A 14,827-nucleotide genomic window follows, 5' to 3' on the forward strand; every position below is an offset into this window, starting at 1 on the left:
GAGGACCATACTACTACTTCAAGTCCTCATGGCTTTTTGTAGGTCAAAGTTTGAATATCAATGATTTCACATTGCTTCCATGTGAAAACAAACAACCACAGTATTTTTTTTTCTACATCAAAAACCAATACACTCAAAATTGGATAGTAAGTATCGTAATGTAGTCCTCAAGCACAGATTTTAGTGGCACTTTGAACAGAAGTCAACTTCAGTTACCGTAGTTTTGAACACTTTCCAAGGTGTCTCTCTCTCTCTCTCTCTGACTCTTTTTTTAAACCCAATTTTTGACAATAGAAAAGCAAAAAGAGACATACGATCACCACTTGGTAGGAGCAGCACTTTTAAGACCAAAATAACATGCCAAAAGAAATTTTGCATTGTAGCCCTCAGCAAAAATCACTGTTGCATTTTTGAAGATAAATGTTGGATTGAGATCAGGAAAGCTCAAGGGCGGCATGGCTGTCTAAACATTGTACCATCATGTGATGTTTGTTTTTGTGCGCCTTTTTATGCCTCTCAGTTCCACGACCTCCTGTCCCAGACCACTTGCCCCTTGGGCCAGATGGACCCCTACACCAGTCGCTCCATGGACATGCTGCTGCCCCTGGCCGAAGCCGACCCGCGGCGGCGAGGAGGACTGGAACAGGACTGTAGCATCTCTTTGCGTTCCTACTGTGAGCGGCCGCGCTCTGTTGTGAGTTCCTCCTTCCTTTGTGTCCTTTGATTGTTTACTTTACAAATTTAGCACACTACTGTTCAAATGACAGACTTTTGTGACTAAAAAGAAAATTTTCAAGTCAAGTGACACATTCAAGTGTGCTCAGTTTGTTCGAGAACCGAAATTCGGTCGTCAACCGAGGCATAAAAAACTCGAACATTTTGGTCGAAAAACATTTTGGCTGAGAACAGAGACGTACGAAAACCGAGGTTTGACTATATATATATATATATATATATATATATATATATATATATATATATATATATATAAAATCCTCTTCTCACCCCATGGGTGGTGTCCGTCCCTCATTCAGCTCGGGTCCTCTTACCAGAGGCCAGGAAGCTTCAGGGTTCTGCGCAGTATCCTTGCTGTTCCCAGCACTGCACATTTCTGGACTGAGATGTCCGATGTTGTTCCCGGGATCTGTTGCAACCACTCATCTAGTTTAGGGGTCACTGCCCCGAGTGCTCCGACCACCACAGGCAAGACTGTCACCTTTACCTTCCAGGCTCTCTCCAGCTCCTCTCTGAGCCCTTGGTATTTCTCGAGTTTCTCGTGTTCCTTCTTTCTGATGTTTCCATCATTTGGGACAGATATAAAAGAATTATCATCATAATAATAATCACAACATGAATAATAAAAGGCAAACATATTTGTTGTTATGTAATTATCATTCATATTGCATAGATAGAGTAGAATGTAATTTTGCAACGATGCGTTGCTTTGTGGTTTTAACAATGCAAAGAAGAAGCTGGTGAAGCAGCACAACATCCCTGTCAATGCATTCATCTCCACAGATGTGTCACATGTGTCAGTAAAGTCCTGGCTAGCGAGATGACTTAACACGTGAACTGGGCCAGCATCGGGGTCCCGCTGTCATGAACTCTCACAGCTCTTACATGACGGGTTGCTCGGTCCTCAGGTGAAAGCGCTAAGAATAACTTCACTGCCACTGTCAAATGTTAGCTTTGGCTAAAGGTCAAAACCCGCTGCACAAACTCAAACAGTCACCCAAGTGCAACCAAGGAAGAAATCTTACTCCACTTGTACTCCGATCGCTGACATCAAACATTCATTTTCTAGAGTGCTTGACTTTGGGTGAGACAAACGTTGCACGCCATAGATTGGTCGTCAATCGCAGGGCACCCATCAAAGAAGAAACTTTCACACTCACGTTCCCACCTCAGAAAAAAAATTGAGTCTTCAATGACCCTAACATGAACGTCTTCATAATGGATTATGGATGGAGTATCCAGACACTCCAGAGGGGCAGCGCAAGATTCAAACACGAAAGTTTATGATGCAAACGTACCAACCACTTTCGCACTGTGCTGGTCATATATCAAACATTCATGTTTGATATATGACCATATTTTATGAAGAAACATTCATGTTTCTTCATAAAAGTCTGTGACATTGCAGGACCGACACAGCGAGCGACACAAAGAATCTCGCGCCAACCCGCGGCCGCCGAGCCACTCTGCTACCTACGCCACCGTGTCCGCTTGGCACCACCAGCCTGAGAAACTCATTTTGGACGCCTGTGGGTATGAGGCAACTGTAAGTCGCTTTGGCCAAAGACTTTTAACCACTGTGATCAAATATACAACTCTTACTGGAGATTTCTATAGGTACACCTGCACAGTCAACTCCAAATCCGGCCCTCGGGCAACTCTACCCAGCCTGTTTTAGATCCCTACGTCTTCTCAAACACCTGATTCAAATGATCAGGCTTGTTAACAGGCTTCTCCGAAGCTTGCTGATGAGGTGATCATTTGGGGATCATAGTAGGAGTAAATGCTAAACAACCTTTTTATGCACACTATGGAGACAATACAAGGAACGTTTATTGTAACATTTTCAATGTAATATTGGTCGATTAATTTCCAATACAGTAGTAGGGTGGCAACTGGGGTCACAAGACATTTGATAAAGGTGGTAGCTGGCAGCCCTTTCCACCCTGTAAAACCGCCTCAGAGTTTGTGTTCAGGGCCCCAAAAGAAATCTATTTTCAACAGTGTACACGGGCTTGCGAGTTTTATTGGCCAGAGGGAGCCCCCCCCCCCACCCTCCCTCCCAAAATCCGATTCATATATGGGAATGATAAGAATAAATCAACTCAAGAGGTCCCTGAAACTAGACATTGTCATGATTGCATATTTCATTACAGTTTCGATGACACTCTATAATCGGATGTGTTCTTATGGCAGTATTTAGGTTCAATGATAATCAGGGATCTACGAGGGATCGAGTCCACACAAGATGCCTGCGCTAAAATTAGAGCAAGTATTCCTCACATCTTAGACAGTACATTTTTAAGTAAGCATTGGTTACATGAAGATACACTTTGCTTTGCAGAAATCAAAGGATTCCAGAAAAGGTCCTGTTGTTATTCTCTCCATTACCTACAGGGGGGTCAAGTTTATTGATGCAGCCTCAAAGGTAACTACAAGTAACGTTTGGGGAGCCTGTCACTCTTTTGTTGTGTTTATTGAATCCTCTACGTCTCCTCTGTTAGACCATAGTAGCGGAGCACGAGATCCGGAACATCTCTTGTGCCGCCCAGGACCCGGACGACCTGTGCACGTTCGCCTACATCACCAAGGACCTGAAGAGCGGCCACCATTTCTGTCATGTCTTCAGTACGGCAGAGGTGGTAAGTCGTGGCAAACCTTGAACCTTTTCAAAATTCCGCCCCCAAAGACAGTTTCACTAAGCAACATGAAATTTGGCAGACAAGCTTATCATGAGTAGACTCACCCACCCTCCCCACAAAAAAAGTCCCAATAAGCCATGCTCAAAATGTGATCAGCTCAAAAAGCATTTTTCCAGTCATTTTTGCAATTTCCAGGAGTACTTCAAAAACAAACCCGTCCTAGGGAGTTGCTACCACATATCGACACATTAGAATTTTAGTCAAGGAGCATGCCACTGAAGTTTGACGACTCACTGTATAAAACAAAAAAAACTCTAACAATAGAACTCCAAAATTCATCCCCTACATTCAGTTTCAGCTGTTGTCACAGCATTAGATTTGGTTGACATGTCTATCTATCATGAGTGGACCTACAAAAACCTCTCAAGAACCCACGTCTTAAAGGAATCAGGAAATCTGCCTGTTGGTTTTCAAGAGGCCATTTTAAGAGGTGGGCGCGAGGGCTCACTCCTATCCGCTATCAGCTTGAATTAATGTTACAGTATTTTAAATGGATGTGCCACTGTGAGAGACGCCTGTAGCTTCTTTCCTTCCTTTGATTGGCTTTTTTTGAACGGCTTAATTAAATTGTCTTCCCTGATAAGTTTGACATTTCCATGTATGACAGAAACTGAGCTGTGGAGACATCTTGTTTGGTGGCAAATCTCAAATTAACTTCACCTCAGGCTTTCACTGTTATGAGTTGGGTGTTTTATGATGAGTCATCAAACTTCGCTGCCATGCTTTCACCCACAAGAGTGGCAGTGCACTGCTAAAAACGAAATTGTTCACAATTTCTCATCATCGCTCTTGGTGATGCTCCACCAACACGCAATGCTTAACTTTTTTCCTTTTTTTTTATAATTTAGTGTCACACATCTGTCAAGTATACGGTACATGGTTGTAATTTGGTAGCAACAACAACAAACCCTAAACTGTCTGCTTCAAACCAAAATGACAAACTTTGTGTCTTTTCATCCACGTGCTCATGAGACTTTTTGTGGGTCAAGTCGTCTCATTGCATTGCAAACATGGTTACCAAATTTCATGTTATAACCGATACGCAATCTCCTCACACAGACACAGACGTACGAGATCATCCTAACTCTGGGCCAGGCCTTCGAAGTAGCCTACCAGATGACCGTGCAGTCCAGGCAGAGACACTTCATCCCCCACTCATCCCTGGGCTCTGAAGTCGTCGAGACCAAGAGCAGCCGGCCCGTGTCTCAGGCGTGGAGCAGCATGAGGAGATCAGCAGTGAGTAGCTCCCCACGACCAAAGCGAGAGGCACTATTGTAACTCAAAGGAGGAAGAAAGGGGGTCACAAGGGATGAGTGTTAAAAATTTGACTTCGGTACCGCCCATTCATAAAGTGGGTCACAAGTTTTTATATTCCTCAATATCTTATAGTGTATTTACCTCATGGACGGTATACAGAGTTTGTCGGAGTCATCCTCCCGCTTGACTGTCGAGTTTGTTCAAGTTGTTGCCTACGCTGTTGACACATCGCAATTTTCAGCCAAGTTTGCCTGCCAAACGCCGCCCCTCTCCTGGCTCATTTTTATTGTTCTAAAGGGGACATATTATCGGAAATAGACTTTGTAAGGGCTTGGATACAAAGGGTTGAGGCTCTCGCGGGCCTGCCCACTCATCAAATGTGAAATCACATAAACAAGCAAACCTTTTGTGAGCCGCCGAGTTCTGAAAATGAAACAACACGATTGGAATTTTAACCATACTGAAAGTGTCAAAGCTAAAAGACAAGCAGGGTTGCAATGTTCTGGAATGTACATATTTTTTTTGTTATTAGCGCACATTCCTCACTTATTGTGGAGGGGCGTTAAATTTGTGTCATACACATTCACAGACCAACTGACAAATGTAATTTGGCATCTTAGTGATGAAGTGCTGCCTTCTTGGTGGAATCCCTTTCTATGTTTTTACTGTTTGACTACCGGTGACTAGCATATGATTCACATTTTTAGATATGAGCACAAGTACAGTACTTGCATAATAACATTTTCAGCAGATGTGTTCTGGCAATGCATGCGCAACATACACGTATCGGCACACTAATTGACGAGTGTACATAATTCGGCTTGGTGATAAATTGCCGACTCCAAGATTGGAAATCCTGTCCATGCTTTTACTATTTTTCATGGACTGTTTTTATCTCTTTCCTTCGACCCTGGGCTGTCGCTTTCCCAATAAGTGGTCGCTTGCCTTATCGTAACTCACTAACTTTGCCCAGCAGTAGAAAGAATGTTGGGAGCAAACTTAAAAATCGGCTGATTTCAGAGGGGTCTAGAAATAGTGTACCACAAATATAATTTCGATACATTAGAATTGTTTGAAAATCAAAAGTACTGAAGAAAATACTTCAACATGAGGGGTGGTGACAAGCAACAGAGTCCATGATTGTGATCTAAAAGGGATGTTGCCGGGCACAAATCAAGGAACGTCTGGTTGTGCTGAGTGTTGGTATTATGGGTGTCACAAATCAATCACCACAATAAAAATGACAAGGAGAAAACATAATTTCTTTCCCCAGTGAAATGAAGAGAAATACCATTCATTTGTTCCAGACACCCCACCCCTCCAAAAAAAACAACAAAAATCTCTTTTTGAAATATCATTCCATAAGATTACACTTTATAACCGACTTTATAAAACTGAGTAATGACACAATTAAATTGAATTAGATATACGTATACAGTATATGACATTTTTATCACACTTTCTCCTCCAATGCACATTGTGCTGCTCTTCTGGTGTGTGTGCCTTCGCCACCTGGGAGCACTATAAGACAAACATACGGATATAGTGTACTGAAGACTCAGTTCCTCTCTCAGCTTCTCAGCGCGGCAGTAATATTAGTCTTTCTTTGCAGATGAAGAAAATATGCCTGAGACTATTGCTAAATTGTCTATGTGTGACCTGCTCCACCGTTTGTATTCGACTGCTTAAAGGGTAACAAAATGGCTACCTCGATGCGAATTGTTAGCACGTGTACCTATGGCATTTTTTATGCCAACAGAGGTTATGTGATTGTTGCAGATATCCAAAGTGGAATTCTTTTGTTTTGTTTGACAGTACCTTTGGCTGAGAATATTAAAAAAAAAAAGCTTGAAGCCTAATTTCTGGAGGAAATGTATTCATTACTGTCTATCTTCTGAACTCCTGCCTGCTTATATCTCTCAAACACCTGCGACCATAAAGTGCTTGTATGGTGCATTCTAAGTTTAACCAAAATATCCGCTGATATATGTGTGTACCCTGCTTTACACAATTTGGCGACTACTTTACCCTAAACTAAAACTTTTCCAGAAACGCTTTCCAATGCTACTTGAACTTTCTGATCCCCAAGTCCTCACCAACAGTTCATGTGGTCACACTGCTCCTGTCTGTCTTTTTAACATGTCCTTGTCTTCTTGTCTTCTTGGTGCTGCTGCTGCCCCCCAAGGGTGCCCCCGTGCTCGAATGCCGCTGCTGTCACTGTCACACGTGCACCACCCACCGTCCTACCTTCCTCCCGCTGCACTCCGTTAGCCCCGGAGTCCAGGTCCTTCTCTTTCCTTGCCTGTACTCACCCCCCCGCTGCCTTGGCACACCCATTCAAGCACTACTTCCCCCGCCACCACATTCATCTTCTACCTTTCCCACCACCACAGATTCCATCTCCCTATCCCACCTGCCATTGCCATCTTTCCTCATGGACGCCGTGAGCGCAAGTGTCGCAGTTTAGCTGAACGGAAGGGTTCCCGGTTGTGTTTGCTGGATGGTTTCTTTTAGTTGAAGCGGAAGGTGAATGAGTGTGTCAACTGTGGGATCTGTGGTCAGTCTGTTGTTTTTGCCATAAATCCTTATGGGTCAGATGTATGGTCACTGTAGGATTGCAAAGGATCCAAAAGAGTTGAAAAGAAATATTCCCGTGAAGAAAAAAACTCCAGCTTCATCGAAAGAAGGAACTAGCCATTTATCCATTTTCTACAGTTCTGTTGTTGTGGTGGTGGTTCTATGTGTTTGCTCTCTACTAGGTCATCGTTCTACCTAAACGGTTGAATCTAAATGTACTTTTCAGTCAATCAGTGACAACCCTATATTCATGAAAACAAATTATGAATTTGTGAGCTAAGTGTTTTTTTTTCTCCAAATAACAGTTATTCTGAGGCCGAATCAAATGCTCTGGTGGGCCGTATATGGCCCACGAGCTGTATGTTCCTCACAGCGGCAAATACTCAATTTCTCTAAGGATGACCCATATTCATCCATCCATTATCTATCGTCCATATACAGATTAAGGTTACAGGCGCGCTCGAGCTGATCTCAGCCCAGATTGGTCGCCAGATCATTTCAGGGCCTATACTGACAAAATACCATTTAAACCTACGAACATTTTAGTGTATTCAATGAACATGTTTTGTGAATGTGGGCCGAAACTGGCGTACCTGAAGAAAACCCATGCCGATTTTGCACGGGAAGTCCAACCATTCACGCTGACACATATGGACAATCAACCATATGGGTATGTTTTGGGAATGTGGGAGGATGGCAAACTACCTGAAGAAAAGAACATGTGAACCCCGCACAATCAGGGCCTCGCCCAGATTCAAACCCAGAACCTAAAAAATGTGAGGCAGATGTGCTAACCACTTAAACACTGTTCTATTTGGAGGCCGAACAATTGTTGTCGATGTCCTGCTAGAGTCGTGGCATTATTATTTCGGGTGTGTTAGCTCACGGCGAGCTCGTCAATCATCCATGTGGTGCATTGAGCCCCTGGGCCGCGGGAGGAAGCCTCCTGCGTTGATGCCCGTCTCACGCAATCCCTGTCATTCCCTTCTCCCTACCCCCCCTCCCCCGCCCCCTTCCCGATACCCTCTTCATCCTCCTCCTCCTCCACCCGGCAGATCGACCCCCTGGAGATGGACGCCGACATGCACTCCCTGGGCAGCACCTCCTGGCTCTTGGACCAGCGCGATGCCAACAGGCGGCCCGTCAGCACCAAGTACGAGACCACCATATTCTGAGGCCCCCCCACCCCTACCCACCCTCTCCTCCGAATCCCACTTCCACAACCCGTGCCCCCTCCCACCTTGCATCCGGTTCGCAATCCACGCACAATTCGAGCCCCGTGCCTTCTCACTGTGATGGTGTAGCCACCCCTCAGGGCTGCCTCCTCCTGCATCTTTTTTTCTTTTTTTTTTGCCCAGCAGCCTCCTTTAAGGATCCCCCTGACTGCAACTGGGGTTGCACCCCTGGAATGAGCTAATTTTTCCTTGCATTTTCAACCCCTTGATAGCTCCCAGAGGTTGCTTATTTGTATATTGTGTACCCCCCAAAAAATTAGATTTTCCTCTTTCAATCATGAACTTTTTTTTTCTTTGTTCGTGTGTAGCCTCTCTTGTCTTACCAGGCATCAACCACTGTGAGACTTTGTGAGGAGGGTCAGGATGCCAAACCAATGAGCAGTTTTGTTTTTGTTGTTTTCTATGCATTTGTACAAAAAAAAAATCAACACGCTGGATGGGTCACTAACATATTTTGCTGCACTTTGAGGAGGCCGGCAGCCCGATGTCATGTCATGGCCCCCCATCCCAGTGAACACCATCCGATGACTGCACGCTGCTTCTCCAACACACTTGACTGAGAGACTGAGGGGGACAAGGGGGGTTGTTGGGGTGGGGTCGCTGCTCTTGCCTTGTAACTGCCCTGTGCCTCTCAGCGTCACGGTAGCACGGAGAGACAAAACAAACTTAACAAAAATATCAAAAACAAAAAAAAAACCACTGTGTTAACACTTGGCACTATCCCTTTGAATATCTCAGCTGGGGCGCCCGTTTTGTGATACTGTTTTGATAGTCCGAAGTCGGCTGTGACACCATTTGAGACAATTTTTGTAAATGGAATCCAAACACGCCCTGATTATATTTGATTATATTTTAAAAAAAAATGAGGAGGGCCCAAGCACGCGTTTTCCCCCAAATTAGCATCTCATTATCACGCTTAAATGTTCTCGCACGCCAAGTGTGTGTCATGTCGCGTTTAAAAAGAAACCAAATATACTTTTTCGTGTTGTGGTGTTAACAAATGGATTTGCAATGAGAGCACGATGCGCACGCACACACGCCATGTTTCATTGAGTTTGTTTGAAAGATGTTGTGGTGTCAACACAATTTTTCTCACACCTGGCCACTGTCCGTGTGTGTATTTATGCGTGTGTGTTGACAGACTGTTTTTTCACATTTGACCCATGTGTGTTTGTGTGGTGCCGCAGTAACAGCAGCATTCTGGCCACTGTGTTCTGACCGTTAGCTTCGATTGGTGATGCATGATCGCAGTGTCATATGTTTTGGTACTTGTGCCAAGCCGGCCAGGCCAGGTCAGTGTGTGTGTGTGTGTGTGTGTGTGTGTGCGCGTGTGTGTGGCGTCTCCCATCCACTGCCATTCGTCCAACCAGTTTGAACATCACCATGCAGTCAGCCGCCTCCATCCCGCCGTCCGCCCATCTTCATCCTGGCGTCGTGACGTCACGCATCTTCTCCTGTCTCGTGTGTCACCATGGCAACGTGCTCGTATGGCTGCAAAGCAAGGACAGTTGAGTCAAGACATTTATTTAGGTCTGAAGTTCAGAGCTCACACCCTCTTCGTACTCCATCTTAACCTGAACCCAAATACGGCTACCAGGGTACCAAAGTAGAGGATGTGTATTTATTGACAGGTTGATTTTGCTAGATTGGGGGAATCTCACTCCCTTCACCTTCCACCAGTCTGAGTTTTAGTTCTGAACAAACACCTCTTTTTTTTACTTCAATGGTTTCTAAGGCAGCCAGTTTAGGCAGCAAACCAGTTGGGCTGCCTGGGGGCTAGCAAGTACAGTGGTGCCTTGAGATACTATTTCAGCCACTCCCCGCCCAAAACCCTTTTTCCAATGTTTTTTTGGGGGGTGAGAAAATACACATTTTTCTTGTAGTATGGAGTAAATTTTTGTCACTCTCTCCTTCAATGCCCAACGTGCTGCTCATTCTGGCGTGTGCACCTTGAAGACCCGGGGGCAGCATAAGGCAAACAAATACAGATATACTGTACTCGGGATTGGGCTTGTCTTTCGGCTACTCCATACTGCAGTTATAGTAGTTGGTCTTTGCAGAGGATAAATAATGTATGTCTGAGTATTGTTATCTGATCTTTTTTTGCAGTAATATGTTTTTCGTGCAATGCAAACCTGAGGGCACTTTGAATTTATAGGCGACAGTAGGGGGCGATGCAGGCTAAAATATCTGACCATAGAGCTAAATTGAGATGAAAACAGGTGGATTGATCCGATCAATTCTTATTCCACAAACATAATATTAATCGGAATATTGTGTTTACATTAATGGGGACACATAGAACATATTGCCAAGAAAATTGTTGACGTGAGTTCTCCTTGAAAGGGTAAAAACAGCGCCACATAGATGCTCATTGTTAGCCTGTGTGGCTATGGCGTTTCCCCACTGTATGTTATCATTTAGGTAGCTTTAAGTACACATTGTGTAATTCTCTTTGTTTTGTGTTTGTTTTGACAGTCATGTTCAGCCAAGAGTGGAAATGAACAACTTTCAGACTCCTATTTGAAGCATATTTACTAGATATACCTGACAAACTGCCATCAAATGAAAAAAAATCTTCTGGCCTGTATTTTGAAAAGCTTAAATCGAGTGACTAGTATCTCAAGGCACTATGGTATCAAAAGTCCCTTACACCTCTCCAGTAGAGCCACAAAAAGTCGGAAGAGCGACTAAAATTCAAGACACAAACAAATTTGTGCCCATTCGCATGTTAAGGATTAACGTTTGGGTTTTTTCATTTAATGTTTTGATGTCACCACAGAAAATATGTTCGAAACGGTTCCTAATTCAATTTGGTTTCTAAACTGGTTTGGGCCGAACTATGGTTGGGTTTGACTGAATTGCAAATGTTTTGTTGTTCTTCAAAATGGTCTTTTACAAATTTTCTCTTCTTTTTCACTTCGTGTTTTGGGATTTTCGTCAGACCTTTAAGACAGCAAACTAGTCGGGCCTGAATTGACTGTGCACTTTGATGGTTGCTGTCCAGTACTGAAATCATGCCTCAAGAGTGGATCCTAGTAAATCAACCAAAATTGTGGGCAACAAGTGGTACCTTGATGTGAAACCTCAGCTCAGTGAGGTTCTAAGGTATTAACTCACACTTATACTTTTTTTGGCTTTTGGTTTTGTGACATCACAACTGAAAACTACAAGAATAAACAAAGCAACATTTGAAAAAAAAAATACTCCAAATGATTAGTAATTTCAGTTGCTGTATTTAGGGAGCAATAGGTGGGCCTGACTTAATTGAAACAAATGCTTCTTCCTGGACTGAAAAACATTACACTTCACCTGTAGTTGATTATTTATTTGTTCAAAATCAAACACTACAAATGATTTACTTTTTGAGGTCTTGACGGACTTGAAGACAACCAATCAACCCAAAACTGAAATTATACCTCAAAAAGTGGAACCTCTAAGCCTCATCCTCATCAATACTTGTATGATGTAGAATTGGAGCAAAATTCTTTCATACGCATAAGGTCAAAACCAGCGTTTCCCAAACTTTATTGAGCACATATTGTCTGTTTAAAATCACACTGCACAATCGCTATCACAAAAAGTGTATTGAAATAACGATGTCTCAATTTATTCCCAAACATACCTTGTGTGAAATCCGGAAAATAAATAAATAAATATGGCAAGATCTCTTCTGCACTATCAAATGTGATAGGGATGCACCTTGAATGGGCGAAAGCACGCCCGACTGAATAAATCTTTTGTCTGGCGATACAACCCTACATGTTTGAGCTGTGAAAACCTGCTTGAAGCTTCTGTTGGGTGGACTATATCCCACTGGGTTGCCGCGGGGGCTTTCCACGCTGTGACGAGTGGCGCGAACTATCAGCTAGCTTGTCAGCTAACAGGCCTGAGGTTAGTAATAAAAATAAGCATGAAGCCCCACAGCCACAATTGGTACATTACCGCTGTTGTGAACAACAACTCTGAAGTTCTTGCATAGTAGGGTAGGGGCAACTCATGCTGGACATCCAACTGCGTCACTGTGCCCCGTTTTATACCCCCCGCCCAAAAAAAGCCACAAACACTGAAAAGGCGAAAAAGTTTAAAGACTAAATCTCCACAATCGCATACTACGCAGCTTTGTCTTCAGCCATTATCACCAAACATATTTAGAAACAAATCCAAATTTATTTTACGAGGTCTTAATGTAGAATTGGGTCATATTGACCAATGGTTGGGAATCACTGGTCTTACAATAACAGGCATGCCACAGTTTTATGATCCTGATTACTTTCAAGGTCAATTTCTAAGTCAGAAACTGCTAGTCAGGCCTGACTCCAGCAGCAGCTCTATGAAGCAAGTTGTGCGGGCGTGACACAGGTGACACACCGTGCATGATCTTTGGGAGTCTGTTAACATTTGGTGTTCTCCTTGTGTAGCTCGCCCCGGCGTTCAAGTTCCCGGACACCAAGCTGTGAGTTGGCGAGTGAGCGGGCGGGCCCGTGCGAGGTAAAACGGGGAAGAGGTAGATGGAGCAAATCCGCTCTTGACATTTAAATCTTGCTGCGTTCGCTCGCCGCACCCCGCTTCGTTCCCGCTCTCGCTACCTATACACGCAGAGGAAAGGTAAACCTGTCCGACATGGCCGACTAAACAGGACTTTGAGCATAGCTCCCGTCTTGACAAAAAGGTCAGCTAGAAAGATCACTTTTACTTTCTGGCCCGTTTTGCAACCCCTTATGGAGGTACCGTGACAGGTTTGGAGCACTGTATAGACGAGCATGTCAACTTTATCCAGGCTTATCAGAAATACATAGAAAATGTCAAGAAAACAACACATTGAAGTTAAAAAAAAATCTATCTTTATGTACTGTATATAGAAAAATAGATATATTCCAACGTTTAAAGTTTTGCCCATGTTTGTGGCCAGAGTTCGGATTTGTCAATGAGGCACAGTTTCCAACATTTCAGAAAGCAGTATTCACGATATTAAATTATACAATGGCAGAAGCATCCCACAATCCCATGTGAAGTGTCCGCATTGTCGCCCCCCCCCCCCAATGTCCAAATGAATTGGACCCAAGGGTTCTCTTGATCTGGAGCGGTCTCAGATTAGTTTCCCAAAGGAGGAGGATTCAAATTGAATACACTCACCTGGTCACTGGTGAGCTTGAGTTTGTCCCAGCTGGCTTTTGGCGAGAAGCGAATCGCAGGTCAAATGCCACAGAATTGTGAGGCAGAACGCCCCCCCTTGGCTGTGCCTACTTCCGCTGTTTCCAGCTGTGTTGCGGAGCACAAAACATCAAAACGTGTGTTTCCCATCATGGTGTTCAGGACATCCCTATCGAATCTGCATGCACCCAGATCGAACACAAGATTGCTAAACCTCAATGTGGAGTTCAATTTCTTTTCTCTTCTAATTTCTCAGGGGAACTGTGCCTAAAAAATCAACCTTCGATCCATCCATTTTGTCTGGCGTTTGGCTTCATCTGGGTTGTAGGGAAGTCTTGAGTCTTACATTCAGGAAGTAACTTTTTGCCTCTTTGAATTCATCTAGATGATAGATATTACTATTAAAAATCTTTGGTGATACTACTCATTGACCAGAGGGAAGGAGAACATTCAAACACAATTATGTAACTTAATCAGATAACTGTAAAGTATTACTTTATCGAGCTCAGGAGTGCCGCGTGACTGGGGTTGTCTAGTGCCCCCAATGAACTAGCTACACCTCTGCGAAAAACACCTGTCTCCAAAGGGACTTTTATTCATTTTTAGTTCTGACATCTCGTGACAATAAGCAGGCCAGAAAATGATGGATGGATGTTCACCTCTTTTTTGAATGCCAGCCAAAATGTCATCATTCATTTTAGATTACTTAGGATGGAATAGTCAACCATTTTCACATAGTTGATTGCACCCGACTTTGAAGGTCTCAGTGGATCATTATAAGTTCCTTTTTTTCTGACACAGCCACCATTTGATCCACATATAACAGAAATTGATTGGATAATGTCTGGAAAATGCATACAGTACCCTAATAAACACAACGAGTCTTACCTGAACTTCCGAGCCACAGTCCGGTCCACAACAAGGAAACAACAGCGCCCCTTTAGGTAAGCAAGAGGATTCTTTCTGCAACAATGTCCATTCTGTACATTTCAGAACTTCCACTCACATCAAGACTTCTTCTGCTAAGAAACAAAGATGTCATCTGTATATCGCGGCAATTAAAGAGTACCATAGTGAAGGTGAAATCATTTATAGCTGCAAAAAGAAGCGTACCAAACTTAAACACAAGTGTTTAAAAAAAAAAGGCCAAGAACAGTCCTCCACGGC

At 43.5% G+C, this 14,827-nt stretch overlaps 2 protein-coding genes across 7 annotated transcripts in view; one reads left to right on the forward strand and one right to left on the reverse strand.

Annotated features, from left to right (window-relative positions):
* The window catches only part of anks1ab (ankyrin repeat and sterile alpha motif domain containing 1Ab), a 47,562-nt gene extending 32,900 nt beyond the window's left edge, over positions 1 to 14,662 (forward strand). For 2 of the 6 annotated variants that reach the window (XM_052075130.1, XM_052075136.1), the window contains 9 exons: positions 521 to 694; positions 2,144 to 2,281; positions 2,932 to 3,003; positions 3,080 to 3,163; positions 3,240 to 3,377; positions 4,497 to 4,673; positions 6,880 to 6,978; positions 8,327 to 8,424; positions 12,928 to 14,662. In XM_052075130.1, the coding sequence (XP_051931090.1) occupies positions 521 to 694; positions 2,144 to 2,281; positions 2,932 to 3,003; positions 3,080 to 3,163; positions 3,240 to 3,377; positions 4,497 to 4,673; positions 6,880 to 6,978; positions 8,327 to 8,424; positions 12,928 to 13,045 (1,098 nt within the window). In that variant the 3' untranslated portion in view covers positions 13,046 to 14,662. Of the gene's footprint in view, positions 1 to 520; positions 695 to 2,143; positions 2,282 to 2,931; positions 3,004 to 3,079; positions 3,164 to 3,239; positions 3,378 to 4,496; positions 4,674 to 6,879; positions 6,979 to 8,326; positions 8,425 to 8,814; positions 11,711 to 12,927 lie in introns of those variants that run through there. The other 4 variants (XM_052075131.1, XM_052075133.1, XM_052075132.1 and 1 more) reach the window with 4 other exon arrangements.
* Positions 1 to 14,827, reverse strand: part of rps10 (ribosomal protein S10) — a 150,952-nt gene that overhangs the window by 101,875 nt on the left and 34,250 nt on the right. The window lies entirely within an intron of this gene.

The sequence above is a fragment of the Hippocampus zosterae genome, chromosome 9, assembly GCF_025434085.1.
Source record: "Hippocampus zosterae strain Florida chromosome 9, ASM2543408v3, whole genome shotgun sequence".
NCBI classification, from domain to species: Eukaryota; Metazoa; Chordata; class Actinopteri; order Syngnathiformes; family Syngnathidae; genus Hippocampus; species Hippocampus zosterae.